The sequence below is a fragment of the Mustelus asterias genome, chromosome 5 (genome assembly GCF_964213995.1).
Source record: "Mustelus asterias chromosome 5, sMusAst1.hap1.1, whole genome shotgun sequence".
NCBI classification, from domain to species: Eukaryota; Metazoa; Chordata; class Chondrichthyes; order Carcharhiniformes; family Triakidae; genus Mustelus; species Mustelus asterias.
The window spans coordinates 110,576,222-110,599,624 of NC_135805.1; the positions used below are offsets into that span (position 1 = coordinate 110,576,222).

The 23,403-nt window shown below is 43.8% G+C and overlaps 1 protein-coding gene across 2 annotated transcripts; it reads right to left on the reverse strand.

Moving 5' to 3' along the window:
• Positions 1–4,687: 4,687 nt before the first annotated feature.
• On the reverse strand, positions 4,688–17,978 carry rps7 (ribosomal protein S7). Of its 2 annotated transcripts, none has more exons than XM_078213197.1 (7): positions 17,878–17,978; positions 17,258–17,341; positions 15,380–15,451; positions 10,712–10,855; positions 10,553–10,617; positions 7,390–7,540; positions 4,688–4,802 (listed from the first exon to the last, which is right to left on the reverse strand). In XM_078213197.1, exons 2-7 carry the CDS (start codon positions 17,330–17,332, stop codon positions 4,725–4,727), a joined length of 585 nt encoding a protein of 194 aa, XP_078069323.1. In that variant the 5' UTR covers positions 17,333–17,341; positions 17,878–17,978; the 3' UTR covers positions 4,688–4,724. The 2 variants fall into 2 exon arrangements, with proteins under 2 accessions (XP_078069323.1, XP_078069324.1); XM_078213198.1 differs by having other exon boundaries at positions 17,780–17,878.
• Between the last annotated feature and the right edge of the window lie 5,425 nt (positions 17,979–23,403).

Sequence of the window (23,403 nt, forward strand, 5' to 3'; positions counted from 1 at the left end):
GGCTGTGGTAGATGGGGACTGGCAACTAAGAAGCAGAGAGTCAACAAGCTGTTCAGAGTTTAAAGTTTAAGTATTATTGTCACAAGTAGGCTTACATTAACACTGCAATGAAGTTACTGTGAAAATCTTCCAGTTACCACACTCTGGCGCCTATTCAGGTACACAGAGAATTTAGCATGACTAATGCACCTAACCAGCACGTCTTTCGGACTGTGGGAGGATACCGGAGGAAACCCACACAGACACGGGGAGAATGTGCAGACTCCACACAGAGTGACCCAAGACGGGGATTGAACCCAGGTCCCTGGCACTGTGAGGCAGCAGTGCTAACCACTGAGCCTCCGTGCTGTCCTTTGATGGAGGTGCAGAGGGGCTAAATGACCATAGTAAAAAGAAACACAAAAAAGTTAGGGCAGCAGCGTATAGGAAGAGCTGCAGTTGTAAATTAAAGACAAGGGGAGAAAAGTAAGTCCTTTGGGGAAGAACAGGCTGAAACAATAGAACTTGGGCTAGAAGCAAAAGTGTGGGTTTGAGGAGAGAGATTAGAAGCAGGGGAGTTAGGAAAAACAGGAAGATCGGCAGAAAGGTCAGCCACAAGGAAACGACTCCTTGATAGATGTGGTGCTGTGGGCCATTGGGAGGTGGTGTTGGAGAGTTTGGCGTTTTCCAGGTTTCTTCAGCAAACAATACCACCCTTGCCTGCCAGAGCGAAAAGCAGATCTAGAGGTGTAGATGGCTATAACAGAATTATTAGCACTTGCTGTCCAAGAAAATTATTGAACTTTAAGTGTGAGGGTTGGAAGGTGCCTAATCCAAAGTTTTGAAGTCAAGATACTGTTCATCAAACTTTAAATGGAATAGGTCAAGGTGTGTGTGTGTGTGTATGTGTGTGTGGGGGGGGGCGGGGACGGGGAAGAGGAGGAGGAGAAGAAGAGGTGGTGGAAAGAGTTAGTGATGAGTGACTGGAAGCTCAAGGTCTCATTGTAAACCGAACAGAGGTGTTCAGCAAAGCTAGCACCCATAGTTTGGTGTCCCCACTATAGCAGAAACCAAACTGTGGGCAGTGATATATTTCATTAGGGGGTCTCTGAGGCTCTGGGCAGTGACAATAGAGATGAAAGGGCAGATATTACATCCCACACAGTAAGAGCAGGGTAGGGTGTTGAGCAAATAACCCCTTTGGAAGGCTGAAACTGACTGGCAGAGGGAGATGGGTTCAGTAACGTCATCAAGTTAGAGATGGCAGAGGCTAAACTGTTGAATGTGGAGGCTGGTGGGATGGACAGAATGTAGAGATGCCGGCGTTGGACTGGGGTGAACACAGTAAGAAGTCTCACGACACCAGGTTAAAGTCCAACAGGTTTATTTGGTAGCAAATACCATGATGGTATTTGCTACCAAGTAAACCTGTTGGACTTTAACCTCGTGTTGTGAGACTTCTTACAGGGATGGACAGAGGACAGGGAACCTTATTGTGGTTCTGGGAAGGAGCAAGTTTAAAAATGCAGGATCAAGAGCCCCACAGCAAAAGTGGATCCAGAAAGGAAAAAGTACTGGTGTGGAAGGTGGTATTGTGAGAACAGAGGCACAACGCAATACAGCAAACAGAACTGCGACTCAGTGATTCATACTGCACTCCAACATAACAATCATGTCCTAAGGTCACAGATCAATTTGAAGAGTTCTGAACCCTATCTAAATAAGCATCATCTATTTTCATTAAGTTTCTAACAGTTCAGTTGAACCAAACCCGATCTCTCCCCAAACATATAAACTACACAATGGAAGCATATGACCTAAATGGTAAGAGATTGCAGGTCTCTTGCGGTGCAGAGGGATCTTGGTATCCTAGTGCATGAATCATAAGCTAGTATGCAAGTACAAGTAATTAGGAAAGCTAATGTTATAATTCATTGCAAAGGGAATTCAATATAATAGTAGGGAGGTTATGATTAGGCTGTACAGGGCACCAGTGAGACCACATTTGGATCAGAGTACAATATTGTTCACCTTATTTAAGAACATAAATGTGTTGAAAGCAGGTTAGAGAAGGTTACCAGATCAATATCTGGAATGGGGTGGGGTTGTCTTATCAGGAAAGGTTGGACAGGCTAGGCTTGTATCTGCTGGAGTTTAGAAGACTGGATTGAAATATTTAAAATCCTGAGGGGTCTTGACAAGGTGGATATGGAGAGGATGTTTCCTTTTCAGCGAGAATCTAGAACTAGGGGTCATTTGTTTAAAAAGGGGTCATGCATTTGAAATGGAGACCAAATATCTTTCTTGAAGGGTTACATATCTTTGGGGTGGCACGGTGGTTAGCATTGCTGCCTCAACACCAGGGACCCAGGTTCAATTCTGGCCTTGGGTCACTGCCCATGTGGAGTTTGCACGTTCTCCCTATGTCTGTGTGGGTTTGCTCCAGGTACTCCGGTTTCCTGCCACAGTCCAAAGATGTGCGGGTTAGGTGGATTGGCAATGATAAATTGCCCTTTAGTGTCCCAAGATGTATAGGTGAAGACAATTAGTGTGGTAAATATATGGGGTTACAGAGATAAGACCTGGGTAAGATGCTGTCAGGGGTCGGTATGGACTAGATGGGCCAAATGGCCGCCTCCTTCACTGGAGATTCTATGATCTTTGTAACTCTTCCTGGTGGAAGTAGTCTTTGCATATTAAGGCAGAAATAGATAGGTTATTGATGAGCAATGAGTGACAGGCTGGGTGCAGTTTGAGGTTACTATCAGATCAGCCATGATCTTATTAAATTATGGAGCAGGTTCAAGGGGCTGTTAGGCAAATCCTGCTCCTCATTAGGAAGAATGGCCACTCAAATGTGAACAATTAAGTTCCAACACCTAAAGAAATTATACAAAAGTCAACTTTCACAAGACTAAAGCAAAATTAATCAACTCTTAGTTAAAAGAGTTGCCAAATGCTTTGATACAACCACCTACCAGAAGGTGCCCACATGGAATTGGAGAAGCTTTGTGCTGTCTGCATTAGTACCAACAACAAAACACTTGTCCCTTAGAATCTAGGAATTGAGAGCGAAGGCCAATGCAGAAACATCACCGGACTAGACACCAGCATCAAAATAAAGAAAAATATGTGGTTGCTGGAGATCCAAAATAAAAGCAGAAAAAGCTGGAAAAAACACAATAGGTCCGGCAGCATCCAAAGAGAGAAACAGTTAACTGTTTACAATTTATATAAATGACCTGGATGAAGAGATGGATGCCAAATTTGCTGATGACAAATATAGGTGGGAAACGAAGTTGTGAAGAGGGCATAAGGAGACCACAAAAAGATACAGTTATCCATTTTGACAGGAAGGGGAAAAAGCAGCATTGCCGTAGTGCATAAATCACTAAAGGCCAATATAGGAGAAAACAGGAGCAGGAGGCCGCCATTTGGCCCTTTGAGCCTGCTCCGTCATTCATCAGTCATGGCTGATCATCCAACTCAATAGCCTAAACCTGCTTTCTCCCCATAACCTTTGATCCCATTCACCTCAAGTGCTATATCTAGCCGCATAAAAATATAGAAGGTGCGGTATGAAGGTACAGCAAGTAATCTGGAATGATAATAGAATGTTTCCATTTATTGTGAGGGGAATGGAATACATAATTAAGGAGATTATGCTTCAGTTATATAGAGTACTCGAGAGACAACTGGAGTATTGGTCTCCATATTTAAGGATAAAGATGTGTTGTAAGAAATTCAGAAGTTTACCTGACTAATTCCTGGAATGGGTGGGTTGCCTTTATGAGGATTTGTTGGACAGGCTTGGCTTGTATCTGTTGGACTTTAGAAGAGCAAGAGAAGACTTGATTGAAACTTAAAGATCCTGAGGGGCCTGGATAGCGTGGGTGTACAAAGGATGCTTCCTCAGAGAATCTAGAACTAGAGGTCACTGAAGAATAAGGGGTCACCGATTTAATTTTCTCAGAGGATTGAGAATCTCTGGAACTGAGAAAGCAGTGAAAGCAGAGTGTTTCTAAGCCAGAATATTTTAAAAGCAGAGTTGGATATTGATAAGCAAGGGCTTGATACGTTATTAGAGGTAGGCGGGATGCAGATTTGAGATTACTATCAAATCAGCCATGACCTTATTTAAATGGCAGAGTCGGCTCAAGGGGCCGAATGGAATATTATTGCTCCCAAGTCCAATACGATGTTTCTTAGTAAATAGCATCCTGTTTGGGATTAAACAAAAAAGACAGTAGCTACGTTCATTAGGTCTGACAAGAGTGCAGAGTTTTCATACCTTGCTCATTTTGCAACTGTCCTTTATATAAAAGAGGTTTTGAAATCTGCAATCTCACAAAGACTCAGCTCCACACTGAAGGTCTTACTTTCGAAATCCAGCCTTGGGCTGAGAAGTGGTGAGAAACACCCATGCTGCACAAGCAGCAGGCAACAACCATCTCCAACAAGAGAAACTAACACTTGCCCTGATATTCAACGGCATTATCACCGAAACCCCACCAACAACTGCCCAGGGTTCAAAATTAACCAGTAACTTAACTGCATGAGCCACAGTCACTATGTTTTTGTTTAGTACCATCTCCGCATCAGATGAACACTGAAATGTTCCTCTTCTAACCAGAATGAACAGAGATCAATTCAATTAACAAGAGGAACCAAACATCTTCACAACCTTAAAAAAAATTACAAAGGCAAATATGACCACTTTTTTTATTTAAGCCATTCTGAACAATTTACAGTTGGAACTCTGGGAATTCATATACAACATCTTTGCCAGTTAGTTTCTTGTAGACAGCAGAAAATGTATCCACCTAGAAAGAAAAAAATACATCAGATAACTAAATCAACTAGTTAAAATGGTTAACAAAATGCAAGTTTAGTGCTGAAGGAAATTGCTTCAGGATACAAAAACAGCACTACTGTACCCAAAGCTACTAATGTTAGGTGGCACTGAAGGTATGTTTGGCATTTTAGGGAATTACTGATCTTGGTAGAGATTTCTAGTAGCTTTTCACTCAGATTTAAACAGATGCCTCCTGCCTGTTGGGTGGTTAGCTATGTATTTAAGAGTTTACCCTCCTTGACCCGAGTAGAGCAAGATTGGAGGGGTGGGGGCTGTTTAAAGAACATGGCAAAAGTCTCCTGGGATTAAAAAGGGAGAAGTTCAGAACCAAGTATTCGATCAAATTCCTGAGCAAGGCACTATGGACTTGAGGATTATATCAGCCAACCTAATTTACTAATAGCACCCTGGATGGGGTAGACCGTAACTCCTTCCTAGTTCAATAACACAAAAACACTAATGGGCATTGGACTGAGATAACAGTTAACCACTGATCTTTTCTTGCAACCCGAGAGATTCAAGCATAACTAACCTGTGGGACACCTTCAAACTCTATCCTTGACTCAGCCAACCTGTAGAGTGTGCCCCTACAAGGGAGAAGTGTCACTCTGTATATGTGGATTTCTCTAGCTCAGACTAGAGTTGGAGGTGTTTCCACACATTAGGCGGAGATGGCCCAGACACTGGGATTCTTCCCACTGGGCAGACCAAGGTAACAACTACTTGTATTTAAACAACACCTTGCCTTTAGTAGAAAATCTCAAGGAATGTCATGAAGCATTAGAAAGCGAGATTTGACACCAAATCATGTTAAGTGAGATTAGGGAAAATAGCCAATAGCTTGTTCATAGGGGTGGATTTTAAGGAGCATCTGATAGGAGGAAAGAGGCAGAGGTTTAGGGAGCGACTTCCAAAGTGCATATGTAGCTTTAAGACACAGCAAATGGTGGAGCAATTAAAATTGGGCAGACTTGTGGGGTCAGAATTATGTGAGCTTTGTGGGGCTGGAGGAGATTAGAGATAGAAAGAGTTACGGCCACGGAGGAATTTGAAAATAATCAAGTGTTGCTCTACCAAGAGCCAATGTACACAAGCACAGGTGAGATAGATACAGCATGCGAGCCAGGAATACACAGTCAGACCAGAGCTAATAAAGTACAGATGCTGGTGTCCACAGCAAATGAGCAGAGATGGAATCAGGCGATGTTATGGAAACAGTGTCCGAAACCGCAAACAGGTAGTCAGTAGCTCATCACAGGGTCTAACATGACACTATGGCTGTGAGCAGTCTGGTTTCAGACTCTCAGTAGCCAAGAAGCTGGATTTGAGTCAGCAGTTATGAAATGGAATTGTGGTTTTGGTATTCCCAACATTTAACTGGAGAAAATGTCTATTCATCCAAAACTGGACGACAGGTAAACAGCCTGGCAGTTTAGCAACAATGGAGGAATTGAGATGTAGAGCTGAATGACATCAGCATACATGTGAAACTAACAAGTACTTTTAAACGATGTTACCAAGGGGTAGCGCGTGGAGGAGGAAAAAAAAAGTCCACTGTGCACCATAATTTTTAGACTTCAATCTTTGGAATTCAGTCAAAAACACTGCATTCAATAAAAGTTTTCAGGATTCCAAATATTTAAGACATTTAACAAAACTCACCACCTGAGTGTGAATAAAGGTGTCATAGTTCTGCTCATTTGTAGTTTCCCCATAATATTCCAGACTACAAGAAACTTCAATGTTTATCTCTACTTGGAGGACAATTTACTAAATAGCATAGTGGCTGCATCACTGAGCTAGTAACCCAGAGGCCTGGACTAATAATTCAGTGGAATTCAAAACCCAGCAAAACACTTGGTGATTTTTAAAAAAAGTTAAACAACGCTAACATCATTAATGATGTCTGGTCTCTCAAAAGCTAATCTGGTTCAATGTCCTTCAGGGAAGCCAAACTAGAATTATACAGGCCACATTACATGCATGGCAATGCAATTCAAGAGTCTCTTAAGAGCAATGGAGTTGACTCTGATCTGGCCCCAAGAATGGGTTTGCTAATAACATCCCACAAATGAATTTTAAAAATTGTTGATAGTATGGCAATTGCCAGCAGTACGTTAAAACTTTGGCAACAGGTAATTCTACTGAACTGTCATACTGCAAGTTGAACATTAACATCCAAGGAGCCACCAATGCCAAGGAAAAATCCATGCAGAGTACCAAACTGATCAACAGTTCCTTGTAATCCTCTAGAATTTCATGCACAATATTAAAAAGTCATCAGCTGTTTAATGACAGAGCATCAAGTGCCTCAAATTGTACACAGTACATACATTTGATTTTGGATATCCACATTAGGAAGTTTCAATTTAAGCATCAAGTGGCAATAAACATGGATTCCAATATTTGTAGAAACTAAACAGTTCCCCGAAACAACTTTAAATTAGAACAGAGGATCATTGGACGCAATCCCTCATAAATAATGAATAGTGACGAACTGTACAAATGCATTGGAGCAGCACACGTCTGCATTTCTGGGTTTACGTGAAACTCACTTTGTGTTCTACATTGTTCTGTTGTGCCTTGTCCAAATGAACTTTGATGAGCCTTGTACCATCCAGTTTCACACGAATTCTTTTGCCCACAATTTCACTAGGGAAAACCAAGTCTTCAAGAATAGCATCATGCACAGCAGTCAATGTGCGGCTGAAAGTGAAAAATTGGACTTTGTTACAAATACAAAATCTGATGAAAAATTCAATTTAAAGTTAAGCTCTGATATCAAGTTAATCCTGATTGTTTCTCCAGTATTCTGCACCCATTACCCACTGAAACCATCTATCTTAAATCTCTTGGGCACTCCCAGTGAGGGGGGGGGGGGTAAATTGCACAGCGAATAGCCAAAATCTACAGCTTTAAACAGAGTTTCTGAACCAGAGAGGGTCCACAGCCTCCCTTCCAGTCTCCATTTTCTGAATTTTATTGATGCAACCATTTTGCAGCAGGTTAAATAAGACCTCCTCCAAATGCTTTTTTTGGGATTGTTGACACAGAATTTTAGATTTGCAAGATTCCCAAACAAAAATTTGGAAATCGCTGCTGCAAAAGACTCTCTCGGATATTTAAGACTAATTGAATATTTGGTCTCCAGTATTTTTCTGAGTGCAGAATACTGGAGAAACAATTGAAAGGTTTGCAAAGAATACTTCAAAACACTGAACAATGCCTGGAAAGGACTCTTGCATGATTAAGTTAAATGTTTGGCCATAATTTTCTGGAGCATACATGCTGCAGGAAGCTAACAGATAGCCATTCGCACTCAGGAACCTAAGAAATAGGAATAAGAATAGAGGTTGCTCGAGACTGCCATTCAACACCATCATTGGCTGACCATGGACTTCAACCCCTGTCCTGCCTAATCCCCATACCCCTTTCTCTTTCCTCCTCTTCACCCGCAACCAGTCGAAAAATGTGCATCTCAGCTTCAAATGAATCAAATGATTAAGCTTTATCAATGCTCTGGGGTAGAGAAGTCCAACGATTTGGAAGCCTTTGAAAGAAGAAATTTCTCAACTCCGCCCTAAATGATTGACCCCTTACTGAAACTGTGCCCGTGTTCTCGATTCCCCAACCAGGGGAAACTTTGACCCTACCTCAAGTCCTTCATTATCTTGCATTTTTCAACAAGAGCACCCATCATGCACATAAACCACAGGGGTATAGGCAAAATTTACCCAGCCTCTCTTATCCCAAGGACTAAACTAGCGAACCTTCATTGTATTGGCCCCAATGCAAGTGGATCCTTCCTTAAATATAGAGACCAAAAATTACACACACTAATCCAGATGTGGTCTCACTGTGTACGATCACAGAAAGACTAGTTTTTCCCTTGCACTCCAATCCCCTTACAACGCCAACACTATTTGCTTTCCTAATTGGTTGCTGTACCCCAAGTTTCTTGTATAAACACACCCAAGTCTCCGAGCATCAACATTTACAATTTCATGCCTTTTAAAATATATTTGGCTTCTCTATTCTTACAACCAAAGTGAATATCATATTTAACGCCATCGGCCATTTTATCCCTCACTCACTGCATCATTATAGCAAGTCTGCATCCTCCTCAACATTTTCACCTAGCTTGGTATCAAACTTATAGGATATTAGCCTGTGTCCAAGTCATTAAAATTCTTCCCGTGTCTGCGTGGGTTTCCTCCGGGTGCTCCAGTTTCCTCCCACAGTCCAAAGCTGTGCATGTTAGGTGGATTGCTTTTTAGTATCCAAGATGTGTAGGCTAGGGGGATTAGCAGGGTAAACACATGGGGTCATGGGAACAGGGCCTATGTGGGATGCTCTGTCAGAGTGTTGGCACAGACACAATGGGCCAAATAGCCTCCGCCTGCACTGTAGGGCATCTATGATTCTAAAAATAGCAGAGATCCCAGTGATCCTCACAGCACTTCACTAGTCACAGCCTGTCAACTGGAGAATGTCCCATTATTTCATACTCTTTGCTTCAACGAGCCCATAACTTGCCTATTAATCTTTAGTGTGGCACCTTATCAGATGTCTTTCGGAAATCCAATTATACAATGTCTACTGACTTCCCTTCACTTACCCCACTAGTTGCATCCTCAAAATGAATAAATCTGTCAAACACATTCACTTTGATAAAGCCTTGTTGAATTTGTCTGACCATACTGTGATTTTCCAAGTGCATTATTAAGATTTCCTTCATAAAAGATGACTGATGTCTATCTAACTGGCATGTACAGTTCACATTCTGTCTCCATTCTTAAAGAGCCATATCACATTTGCTAACTTCCAATCTGCTCGGACTGTTGCAGAATCTGGGGTTTCTATTGAAAAATCATAGCCAGAGAATCCCATTATCGCTGCAGTCTGCTCTTAGATCCCAAAGATGTAGGCCATCAAATGCTGGGGATTGGTTGGATTTTAGTCCCTCAAGACTAAAGACCCTCCAACTCTGATAACATATGCCTTCTACTGTGAAGACAACACACAACTTGTTCTGTCTCTGCCATTACCCAAAATAACCTCACTTGCCTGCCTTTTCTAAGAGAAAAATGTTTACTTTAGCTACTTTAAAAAAAAATAAACTTGTAAAAGCTATTGCAATCTGCTTTTGTATCCTTGACTCCTCTGCTTTCTTTTCTCCCCCACCCCCCAGTCAACTTTTGGTAGCTTTTGGCTACTTTTTTAAAACACTCCAAATCATCAAGACTTGTATTATTCTTTACAATTTATCCGAGATATTCTTCCCCTGCAACTATAATTAAACTCATTAAACATCACACTTGTTTTGTCTTGTTTAACCCATTGTGTTTGTAGTGACTGTCGAGCAAGCTGCCCAATTAATCCTATTTTCTTCGCAAGTCAAATCATGGCTTCTAAACTAAATCTCTGAATTTATACAATGTTCTGTAGGTACATAGTTTCAATCTATATCAATGTGTTCTATGAACCAAATATGCATCCAGCAGTCTTAGCAAGTCAATGCAATGCCCTAATCTAACTTATCCTACTATATCCATCTATACCACACATCTTTTGGGAAACAGGCTACACCTGTGGTCTACTGCTGTTCCTGGTAACTTTCCCCAGCAATCTGTAATATGAAACCAAATGGTGTGCCAAATCATTTCTGCAGTACATTTTACTGCATGTACAAACATTTAGTTATAAAGGGATATTTACCTTCTGGGACGCTTCTGCTTGTTCTTGTTTCTACTTTTTCTGGTTGGTTTGGGCAAAATTCTCCTCTGTAGAAAAAAAGGCATTTATTTTAATAAGTTCATGCAGCCAAGATGGAACTCGAGGCCAAATTTCACAGCAAATTCCAAAATTTGATTTTACCTGTGCGATGAAGACAACGTGTTTACCACTGAATTTCTTTTCAAGTTCTCGCACAAGCCGCACCTGGATCTTCTGAAAAGACTTCAGTTGGGGTACTGGCACAAAGATAATGATTGCTTTTCTGCCACTGCCAACTTCAATTTCCTATTAACAAGACAGCCATTAAAAAAATTATCTACTCAAAATTTTAAACTGAATACAGTAAAATCCAAAGAACAAACTGACAGCACCCACAGCCCCTTAAAGGAGAACATCGATTTCCCCTAGAACTGTGCACATTTTGAAAAAAGATTGGAAATTTGTCAAATTATACAACGCTCATTCTTTCAATTCAACAGATAATACAAGGCACCTTTAAATATAGTGAAGCATCCCCAGCCATTTCACAAAGATTAACTAACTTTGGCATGTCCAAAAATTTCACAGCAACAGTCTAAATCAGTCTGGAACCAAATCCAATAAACAAACGGGTATGGGGATCACAATGCTTATGGATTGCAACACCAGTCACTTCATGGTTTCAATGTCCAGCTAGTGAATAAGAGGCTGGCACCAGTTAAAGCTAGCCTGCCGTTTAAAAGGGAATCAACATTTAAAAATGCTGATCAAAGGCAAGGGCTCAGATACAGTGCCAAAAGTAAGTCAATGACCTCACATGATCTATAATGGTCAGTGAATGAATCTCCAAATGACATCCTGCGAACTGCACCATTAGCCTCAGGCATTTCTCAAGTTGTCCCCCTACCAATCTCCATCAATTAGTACACATTTAATTTGCACTGCTGTAAAGCTCATACCCACATCGCGTAACTTTCACACATCGCAACCATGTCAGCCACATTATCCAACAGATTACATAATGCTCACAGGCACACTTAACTTTACAGGTAGATTTCATTTATAAAAATTGTATGAAATATTTATTTTATGCGCACTTTTGTTTTGCAGCAACCAAGCAGATGTGATGTTGAGAAGACAGAGGCAAGACATCGAACTGTGGATGCATGGAGGATTAAGCGCTGTAATTGAATCGCATCACTCTGGGTTCTAACAAAAACAGATTTCCCTCCTCCTTTCCTCGGCCTGCTCGCCATATAGCTGGTTGCAAGGGTCATCTGCTCATGATGACAAAGCTCTGCAGCATACAGTCAATGACCACAAATCTTGTCATCTGCTCTGACAGGTGCTACCTCCAAACAGCAGAAGCACCTTTTAACCAAGTCAATGGAACGCTGTATCATACTTTGTGTAACATCATGGCTTTTGCAGTATGCATGCTGCACATTCACATGCACCCAGCCATATGGTCAGTGGCTAGCTCGTGGCCTAGTAGCCACTCTGGTTTGTAGTGATGTCAGTAAGAAGTCTCACAACACCAGGTTAAAGTCCAACAGGTTTATTTGGTAGCAAATACCATAAGCTTTCGGAGCACTGCTCCTTCGTCAGATGGAGTGGAAATGTGCTCTCAAACAGTGCACAGAGACACAAAATCAAGTTGCAGAATACTGATTAGAATGCGAATCCTACAGCCAGCCAGGTCTTAAAGGTACAGACAATGTGGGTGATGTGTAGTGATGTGCCAGCTGCTGCATTTGAAACATCAGACTGCTGCAAAATGAAGGCACAATAACTGCTGTCAGGATACCAAGTACCTGTACCATTTGCTGCCACTGGTCTCCAGTGATGTTAAGGGAGTAAATCTCTTTCAGTTCCAATTATAAGGAAGAATTGATTCACATCAAATTTAAGCTCAGTATCTAGATTCATGTCGGCCAGTATGAAAAAGAGCTGAAAAGTTATTAAGCTAAGAACAGAAACCATTTGAGGACTCGATCAAGATAACCACTATATCCACAGGCCCAACAAAGCAAACTATTAATATAGTAACCAGGATATAAAACAAGATGTTTGCTGCAAAGTATTCCTGCACCAGTTTGATGCTGGAACCCTTTGTAAAAGTCAGAATTCTATTTGAACAGCAGTTGCACGCTGCCTTTGGTCCAGCAAGCCAACTTGCTACATTTCAACAATACCTCAGGTGGAAGATCCCCCATTTAATTTCTGGTATGGTAGAGATGGGAATCGAATTGTCTCAATCTCTTGCTAATTTGTCGTCGGATAGTTTCTCATGTTTGTCAGAAGATGCTTGGGATAGTGTTCCAGAAAGGGGGGAAATCTCACCAAATGCACCAGAATACCTGATGACAGAAACTTGAACTGCCTAATATGGTACAGACACAGGCCACTCGGCCCAAGCAACAGTCCATGGAGGTGCTTATGCTCTATTCAAGACTCCTTACATCCTCTCTCATCTAAATCAACTGTAATAACCATCTACTCCCTTCTCCCTCATGTGCTTGTCTGGTTTCCACTTGAACATATCTTTACTGTTTGCTTCAAAATTCCACATTCTTACAACTCTTGGGGTGAAGAAGTCTGGTTATCTTAATCCCCTATTGGATTCCTTGGTGACTATCTAATATTGATGGCCTGTCGTTAGCTTCTTCCCTACAAGTGGAAACAATCTCTGTACCTATGCGATCAAACCTGTTCATAATGTTAAACACTTATTAAGTTGCCCCTCAGCTTTGTTTTGACCACTGCAATAACAAAATTACAACAACATCAGTATTGAAAAGTCCAGTGAGCTCGCTCTTGACGATTTAAATCTCAATAGAAAAAACAATAATAAACACTGGACCCAAGTCCTGTTGATCAGTCAGCAGTCACTCCAAACCCAGACAATGGCTATTTGCAAGATAAGGACAATCACAATTGTAGAACCATACCCTCACGAGGGAGTGTAATCCTCAGGAAAGAGGGAATGAAAACAAAAAACAGCTGCAAACCACTAGGCAACTACTAGGACAAATTCAGCTCGACTGCTGCATTCTTGTGCACAAGTACAATCCTAGGTTACGAATGTACTATGAACAGGCAGCAATAGTTTCAACACCCAGTCTGGCTGATTTACTCTTAAAAATGAAACAAGATGATATTACAAATGAGATTGAAGAAATTGTCATCTTTTGGGACCACGTCTTTAACGTGAAGCAAAATGAAGAGGTCTTGTGACCTTTCTTCCTGACATCAGGCCTGGGTGGTTTGATTGTTGGAACTTTTAAAGGAGGACAAGATTGTTTTACTGGGAAGGTGAAAGATGTTTATACTTTTAGACAATGGTAGAAACCTGTGTTCTAACAGTGCAAAAACCAATAGTCTCCAATGTCCCTGACGTGTTGGGGAGGTCAGATGTTAAACAATGCTGCTTTAAACTGCTTTTTTCCAAGATAAGGGCTGGGGTCTAAAGGATTGCCAGTAAGCATTCTACTTGCAAACAAGACCCATTTAATTCACAATGATACAGAGCAAGAGCCTTGAAGATGTCTTTGAAAACTCAGTCTGCAAATGACCAGTGTACATTTTAAAATGATTATTGAGATTATCTTTGACTCGCTGTGATTAATAACGTGGCTTAGATACAATGCACTGAATGGCTTCCTATGACTCAGGATTTCAAAAAATGCCTCAAATTATTTGCATTTTCCCCCCAGTCATTCATAGAATGATAGCATCGCTGGCGAGGCTATTAACTGCCCATCACTAAATGCCCTTGAGCTAATGGTGGCAAGTTGCTTTCTTGAACCACCGTGGTCCATCCATACATAGTGCTTAGATAAGAGTGGGGGGTTTCCAGGATTTTGACCCAGCAACAGTGAAGGCTTGGAGGGGAACTTCCAGGTGGTGCTGTTCCCATGTGCCCGCTGCCCTTGTCTTTCACGATACTGCCCTTGGCAGTGGGTCATGGATTTGGAAGGATCTTTTGGAGAGTTCCTGCAGTGCATCTTGTGATGGTACACATTGTGTCAGTGGTGGAGAGAGTGCCAAACAATCAGGCTGCTTTGACCTGGATAGTGTCAAGCTTCTTGAGTGTTGTTGGAGCTGCATTCATCCAGGCAAGACGACAGTATTCCATCACACACCTGACTAATGCCTTGTAGATGGTGGACGTGCTTTGGATTGTCAGGCGAGCTATTCACTGCAGAATTCTGAACCTCTAACCTGCTCTGGGTATTCCATGTCACTTTGGTCAATAGTAACCCCTAGGACGTTGGTAGTGGTGGATTGATTGATGTTTGGCAGAATGGTTAGCACTGCTGCCTCACAGCAGCAGGGACCCAGGTTAGATTCTGGCCTTGGGTGACTGTGCGCAGTTTGCATTCTCCTTGTGTCTGTGTGGGTTTTCTCCAGGTGTTCTGGCTTCTTCCCACAGTCCAAAGATGTGCAGGTTAGGGTGGATTGGCCATGGTAAATGCGAGAGTCAGTGCAGACCTGAATGGCCTATTTCACTGTAAGGATTTTATGGTAATGCCATGGGGAGGTGGTTAGATTCTCTCCTGATGGTCATTGCCTGCCACTCATCAACCCAAGACTACCTCTTGCTGCATTTGGATATGGACTGCTTCAATATCTTCAACCTTATCGCAAATGGTGCTGAATTTGTGCAATTATCAGAGAACATCCCCATTTTGGACGTTCTACTGGAAGGCAGGTCATTGATGAGGCAGCTGAAGATGGCTGGGCCTAGGGCATGAACTTATTAAAATATTCTGTTCTCTCCTCACCCAGCACAAGAAATAGATGTCAAAACAATCTTAGAAAACCCACCTTAGCAGCTGTAATGTTCAGCTCCCGCAACTGAGCCTTCAGGTCAGAGTTCATTTCTAACTCCAGAAGAGCCTATAATACAAGTTGAAGCAGTTAACAATCAACCAATAACCTACATCATGCAATTCCAAAAGAGAAATAAAAGTCTTAAAAATCATAGCCTTGAGGACAGACTACATGGAGCAAAGACGGAGGAGAGATTTTGGTAGGTATACAAGATTGACAAAGTAGCAAAAACAAAATATGCACATTTTGTTAATTTATTTATGATACGTGGACATCACCGGTAGCCCAGCATTGATTGTCCACCCCTAATTGCCCTTGGGAAGGTGGTGGTGAGGTGCTCTCAAAATGCTGCAGTCCACATGGTGCATGTACACCCACAGTGCTGTTACTAAAAGGTTGCAGGATCACAGCCCAGCAACAGTGAAGCTACAACACTATATTTTCAAGTCAGGATGGCAAGTGATTTGAAGGAGAATATCTAAAAGGGGGGGGGGGGGGGGGGGTGAGGGGAGGTGTTCCCTTACACTTCTGCTCTTGTTCTTGGAGATGGTAGTTCATGGTCATGGACTTTAAGGTGCTGCCTTGGTGAGATTCTGCAGTGCAGCTTGTAGGTGGTACACACTGCTGTCACTGTGCATCGGTACTGGGGGGGAATGAATGCTTGTGGAAGAGGTGCCAATCAAGTGGGCTGCTTTATCTTAGATGGTGCAGAGTTTCAAGTGTTGTTGGAGCTGCACTCATCCAGGCAAATGGAGTATTCCATCACTTCTAACTTGTGCCTTGTAAGAAATGATTGTTAATGGTCATAAAAATCTATCTGGTTCATTATCCTTCAAGATTGAAATTGGCCATCTTTGCCCTCCCTACGTGTGACTCCAGATCCCCAGTGATGGCTTCTGAAGTGGCCCAGCAAGCCACCAACTTAAGAGTAATTACAGGTGGGCAATAAATGCCTGCCCAGCCGGCAACACCCACACCCATGCATGAAAGAAAATGCTGGTGGACAGTCTTGGGGGGGGGCGGTGTCAGGAAGCAAGTTACTTGCTGCAGAATTCCTAGCCTCTGGCCTGTTCTTGTAGCCACAACATTTATATGGCAAATCCACTAAAGTTTCTGGTCAGTCATAACCTCCATGATGTTGATAGTGGAGATTCAGCGATGCCAACACCATTGAATGTCATGTCATGTGGTGGGCATAATAAGAAGTCTCACAACACCAGGTTAAAGTCCAACAAGTTTATTTGTAATCACGAGCTTTCGGAGCACTGCTCCACTCACCTGATGAAGAAACAGCGCTCCGAAAGCCTTTGATTCCAAATAAAATAGTTGGACTTTAATCTGGTGTTGAGAGACTTCTTACTGTGCCCAACACCCAGTCCAATGCCAGCGTCTCCACATCATGTCATGTGGTGATAGCGGGATTCAGTCTTATTGGAGCTGGTCATTGGATGACACTGCACTGCACAAAGGCTACTTGCCACTGGTCAACCCAAGACTGGCTTTTACCCAGGTCTTGCTGCTTTTGGACATGAACTGCCTCCGGTAAAGTTACTTAGGAGCATGAAAAAAAAATGCACGACGCGGAGGAACATTTTTAAAACACGTCATGATGATTTGGAACTCACTGATCAGTGTGGTTGACCTATTTTTAAGGAGAGATATCTGGGTGCGCAATTACTGAGTTTTGGGGATTGAGCGTGGCAATAGGCCTGACTGGATCGCTCTAGTTATGGGCCGGATAGCCTCAAGTGCTGTTATGGCCCTATGCTCCGAGCACATGTCCAATACAAGGCTGAGTACTTAAACTAGAAATTTCACTTTCGTATGCGCCAGAACACTTAAGCAGAGATCTTGCAAACGGAACTGACTTACCTGGGAAATGCCAGACTCGAATTCGTCCGGCTTTTCGCCATTAGGCTTTACGATTTTGGCGCTGCTGCTGAACATGGCCAGTCTCTGAATTGAGAGAGAAAGTTAGCCATTAGGCACTGTTTTAAAACTATGCGCTGGACAAGAAGAAACTCCGCGCACTGGCAGCGGATGTGCCAGGGACAGCTTCAACATTAGAGAACGACAGGCGCTTCGATCTGGGCCATGCAGAATGGAACGCGGCCCGGGACCGCGAGCCCGGCTGCAGACTGGAACGCGGCCCGGGACCGCGAGCCCGGCTGCACACTGGGCCAGCGACAGCACAGCTTTGCCGGGCGTGCAGAATGGAACGCAGCCCTGGAGCGCAAGACCCCCATCCGCGTGGCCCACCTCCAGTCCGGGCCGTAGTGCGCAGACTCAGTCCGCTCCCACACCTTCTCCGCCGAGCTGACATGTCCCCTCCCGGATTGCCCCTCTCACGGCCGCCATCCGGCCGCACCACTACTCGAATCCGAGACATCTCACCCCCAGCGCCCGCTACCCGCCGCTCGTCCGTCCATATGGAGCGGATTTGCAGGGTAAATGGAGACAAGTGCGCGGAGCCCCGGGAAAGCAGCACCGACCTGAGGAAAGAGCGGCCGAGGAAAGGGGGGAATTATCGCGAGATTTCGCCTTTAAGGCTAAGCCCCGCCCCCTCCCGGAGTGATGGATGCTGGGATCCGTCGGCGGGTTCCACTGTCACCATAGAAACCGTAAGAAGTCTCACAACACCAGGTTAAAGTTCAACAGGTTTATTTGGTAGCAAATACCATAAGCTTTCGGTCCACGGGCGCGGTTGATGCCTTCCGCGACCGCTGGGCGCCGCAGGGGCTGGGGTGTATTATCGACCCCGATAATCACCTTTTGGTTTGATGTTTTAAGTTTCCTTTCGACTTTGTTTTTGGTTCGGGCTGTTCCCCCCTTCCTTTTGGGGAGCTGCCCCTTTTACTTTGTCCCTAAGTTAATTTGAGTTTGTTTACTTGATTGGTATCGAAAGAACTACCATAAGCTTTCGGAGCACAGCTCCTTCGTCAGATGGAGTGGTCTCTGTTCTCAAACAGTGCACAGACACAGAAATCAAGTTACAGAATACTAATTAGAATGCAAATCTCTACAGCCAGCCAGGTCTTAAAGGTACAGGCAATGTGGGTGGAGGGAGCATTCAACACAGGTTAAAGAGATGTGTATTGTCTCCAGACAGAACAGCTAGTGAGATTCTACAAGCCCAGGAGGCTTGTAGATTCTACAAGCCCAGGAGGCTTGTAGAATCCCCCCCATCTCCTGTGGGGGAGCACTTCAGCAGTCACGGGCATTCAACCTTGGATCTTCAGGTAAGCGTTCTCCAAGGCGGCCTTCACGACACATGACAGCGCAGAATCGCTGAGCAGAAACTGATAGCCAAGTTCCGCACACATGAGGACGGCCTAAACCGGGATGTTGGATTTATGTCACATTATCAGTAACCCCCACAGCTTGCCTCCTGGGCTTGTAGAATCTCACTAGCTGTTCTGTCTGGAGACAATACACATCTCTTTAACCTGTGTTGAATGCTCCCTCCACCCACATTATCTGTACCTTTAAGACCTGGCTGGCTGTAGAGATTTGCATTCTAATTAGTATTCTGTAACTTGATTTCTGTGTCTGTGCACTGTTGGAGAACAGATATCCACTCCATCTGATGAAGGAGCTGTGCTCCGAAAGCTTATGGTATTTGCTACCAAATAAACCTGTTGGACTTTAACCTGGTGTTGTGAGACTTCTTACTGTGCTTACCCCAGGCCAACGCCGGCAGCTCCACATCATGACCATAGAAACCGCCTGGCCACCCCCTGGAGATCATGATATGGAGATGCCGGCGTTGGACTGGGGTGAACACAGTAAGAGTTTTAACAACACCAGGTTAAAATCCAACAGGTTTATTTGGTAGCAAATACCATTAGCTTTCGGAGCACTGCTCCTTTCCACTCCATCTGACGAAGGAGCAGCATTCCAAAAGCTAATGGTATTGGCTACCAAATAAACCTGTTGGACTTTAATCTGGTGTTGTTAAAACTCCCCTGGAGATAGAGTGCAAGAAACACAGGTACTATATTTTTTATACTTTTCCAATTCAATCAAATCAAGTCCAATTCAGAGTCTCAACAAGTTGAGACATTTCCGATCCAAGCTGACAAGACAGGGCCTCCACACCTGTCTTGGGCCTGATCTACATGAGCCAAGCTGATTGGAGTAGGTGCAGACTCACCTCCTCCAAGGCTTGATCTCATTTGCATCTTAGCCAAAAGGCCGAGATGCCGCTCTTAAAAATTGCTTCAAATGAAGCTTAAATGTAACCCAATGACCTCAACCAAGTGCAGCCTGTCCATACTACACTTGATCTTAGCCAAAAGGCCAAGAGGGTGGTATAGCGGTTAGCGCGTCTGGTTATTAGAATCTCAGCTCCAGTGGTTCGAGTCCCTTTGGCGGCAGATTGTGTGGCTGTCAATGCTGCAGCTTTCTACTTCAGCGTTGTCTACACATCCCTGCTCACAGAAATGAGTGAATAAAGCCGAGTGATCGGCTTTCTTTCCATTGAAAGCACAGGTACTATATAACCTTCATGTTCTTTCTCTCTCTAGATATCATAGAATCCCTACAGTGCAGTGAAGGCCATTCAGCTCATCGAGTCTGCACCGACCACAATCCCACTCAGGTCCTATCCCTGTAACTCCACATATTTACCCTAGCTGGTCCCCCTGACACTAAGGGACAATTTACCATGGCCAATCAATGTAACCCGCACATCTTTGCACTGTGGGAGGAAACTGGAGCACCTGGAGGAAACCCATACAAAGTGAGAATGTGCAAACTCCACACAGACAGTGACCCGAGGCTGGAATTGAACCTGGGTCCCTGGCGCTGTGACGCAGCAGTGCTAACCACTGTGCCACCCATAATTACCATTCTACAGGGTTCGGTGAGACCCCATCTTTTTAATTATTGTTTCATAGAAACTACAAGCAGGAGTAGGCCATTCGGCCCTTTGAGCTCGCTCCGCCATTCGTTATGATCACAGCTGATCATCAAATTCAATATCGTTTCATAGGATGCGGGTGTCTCCGGCAAGGCCAGCATTTATTGCCCATCCCTAATTACCCACTTGAGAAGGTGGTGGTGAGCTGTCTTCCTGAACTGCTGCAGTCCATGTGCTGTTAGGGAGAGAATTCCAGGATTTTGTCCCAGTGAGAATCATAGAATTCCTACAGTACAGAAAGAGGCCATCCAACCCATCGAGTCTGCACTGACTCTCCACCCAAGCTCTTCCCTCGGTCCTATCCCTGTAACCCCATGCATTTACCATGGCTAATCCACCCAACTGAGTGAACAAGCAGAGATATTGTTCCAACTCTGGATGGTGAGTGGTTGGAGTGTAACTTGCAGGTGGAGATATGCCCATGCATCTACTGCCTTTGTCCTTCCAGGTGGTATAAATCACTCACAGGTTTGAAAAGTGCTGTCGAAGGAGCCTTGGTGAGCTTACTGAAATGCATCTTGTAGGTAGTATACACTACTGCCACTGTGTGTGTCAGTGGTGGAAGGGGTGAATGTTTCAGGTGGAAAACTGTGCCGTTGTGGGTTCCATATTTCAGGAGGGAGGCAGTACAACAAAGGTTTATGGAATGAAGAGATTGTCATGAGAGATTCAGTAGACTAGGCCTATATGTCTATGTCTATATCCCATGGACTTTAGAATAATTAGATGTTTTATTTTGTTTCTCTTCATGCACCTACAGGTACACAAAGCAGACTTCCATTTTTATCTGAAACCAGTCTCCAGTCTGCCGATAGAGGCGTATAGCTCGAGAGGCATTACTCCACATCAAGTATGCCTGACCAAGAATCTCTCCTGCTCTTACCGTCTGCCACTGTCATGTGTTGGAAGGATTTTCCAGGTTGATATTCAATCTGTTCGGTCACATTATGAACACACCTTCCTTGGCCATCAAATCCTGGGTAGGGACCCGAATCCAGAACAGGAATGCTACCACTGTGCCATAAGACCTCCCATAATTTGAGGTGTTCTCATTGAAACATATAAAAATTCTGAAGAGGCTTGACAGCTTGAAGGGGAGAAACTGAGAGGTTATTTCCCCTGGCTGGGGAATCTAGAAGATGGGGGATCAGGTTCACAGGATAAGAGGTCAATCATTTAGGACTGAGACAAGGAGAAATTTCTTCACTTAGTGAGTTATCAATTTTTGGAATTCGGTACCCCAGCCTAGACAGTTGTGAATACTGAAATTGTTGGGTACATTCAAGACAGAGGTCAATAGATTTGATTTGATTTATTGTCAATGTATTAGTATACAATGAAAAGTATTGTTTCTTGCGTGCTATACAAAGCACAGTGTACATTGAGAAGGAAAGGAGACAGTGTAGAATATAGTGTTACAGTCATAGCTAGGGTGTAGAGAAAGATAAACTTAATACAAGATAAGTCCATTCAAACGTCTGATGGCAGAAGGGAAGAAGCTGTTCTTGAGTCGGTTGGTACATGTCCTCAGACTTTTGTATCGTTTTCCTGACGGAAGAAGATGGAAAAGAGTATGTCCAGGGTACGTGAGGTCCTTGATTCTGCTGACTGCTTTTCTGAGGAAGCAGGAAGTATAGACAGAATCAACGGATGGGAGGCCGGTTTGCGTGATGGACTGGGCTTCGTTCATGACCCTTTGTAGTTTTTTGCGGTCTTGGACAGAACAGGAGCCATAGCAAGCTGTGATACAACCAGAAAGAATGCTTTCTATGTTGCATCTGTAAAAGTTGGTGAGAGTCGTAGCGGACATGCCAAATTTCCTTAGCCTCCTGAGAAAGGTGTTGGTGGGTTTTCTTAACCATAGCATCAGCATGGAGGGACCAGGAGAGGTTGTTGGTAATCTGGACACCTAAGAACTTGAAGCTCTCGACCATTTCCACTTCGTCCCCGTTGATGTGGACAAGCGCATGTTCTCCACTGCACTTCCTGAAGTTGATGACTATCTCCTTTGTTTTGTTGACATTGGCGGAGAGATTATTGTCGTTGCACCAGTTCACCAGATTCTCTATCTCATTCCTGAACTCCGTCTCATCATTGTTTGAGATCCGACCCATTACAGTGGTGTCATCATCAAACTTGAAAATCGAGTTGGAGTCATAGATGTATAAGGAGTATAATAAGGAGCTGAGGGCACAGCCTTGTGGGGCACGGGTGTTGAGGAGGTGTTATTGCCTATCTTTACTGATTGCAGTCTGTGAGTTAGGAAGTCTAGGGTCCAGCCGCAGAAGGAGGAGCTGATCCCTAGGCCATTGGAGATGAGTTTTGTAGGAATAATGGTGTTGAAGACTGAGCTGTAGTCAATAAATAGGAGTCTGACATCATTGTCTTTGTTATCTAGGTGTTCCAGGGTTGAGTGTAGGGCCAGGGAGATGGTGTCTGCTGTGGACCTGTTGGAGTAGTAGGCGAACTGTAGTGGATCCAGGCAATTTGGGAGGCCGGAATTGATTCGTGCCATGACCAAACTTTTGAAGCACTTCATAATGATGGATGTCAGAGCCACCTGATGATAGTCATTAAGACACGCTGCCTGGCTTTCCTTTGGTACCGGGATGATGGTAATCTTCTTAAAGGAGACAGGAACGACAGGTTGGTGTAAAGAGAGGTTAAAGATGTCGGCGAATACCCCCGCCAACTGGTCCAAGCAGGATCTGCGTGCTTGTCCGGGTACCCCATCTGGTCCAGTCACTTTCCATGGGTTGACTTTTGAGAAGGCTGCTCTGACATCTGCTGACCTCGGATACAGGTTCGTTCAAGGCTTCTGGGCTGGAGGGCGTATTTTCGCTGATCTCTTGCTCAAAATGGGCACAGAATGTGTTGAGCTCATCAGGGAGGGGTGCATTGGTGTGGGTGATTTTACATGCCTTCATCTTGTAGCCTGTTACGTCTTGCAGACCTTGCCATAGGCGGTGGGAGTCCGCGTGCTAGCCTGGAACTCTAGCTTGGTCCGGTACTGTCTTTTGGCGTCTCTGATGGATCTCCGTAGATCATAGCTAGATTTCGTGTATAGGTCAGGGTCACCTGACTTGAATGCCTCAGA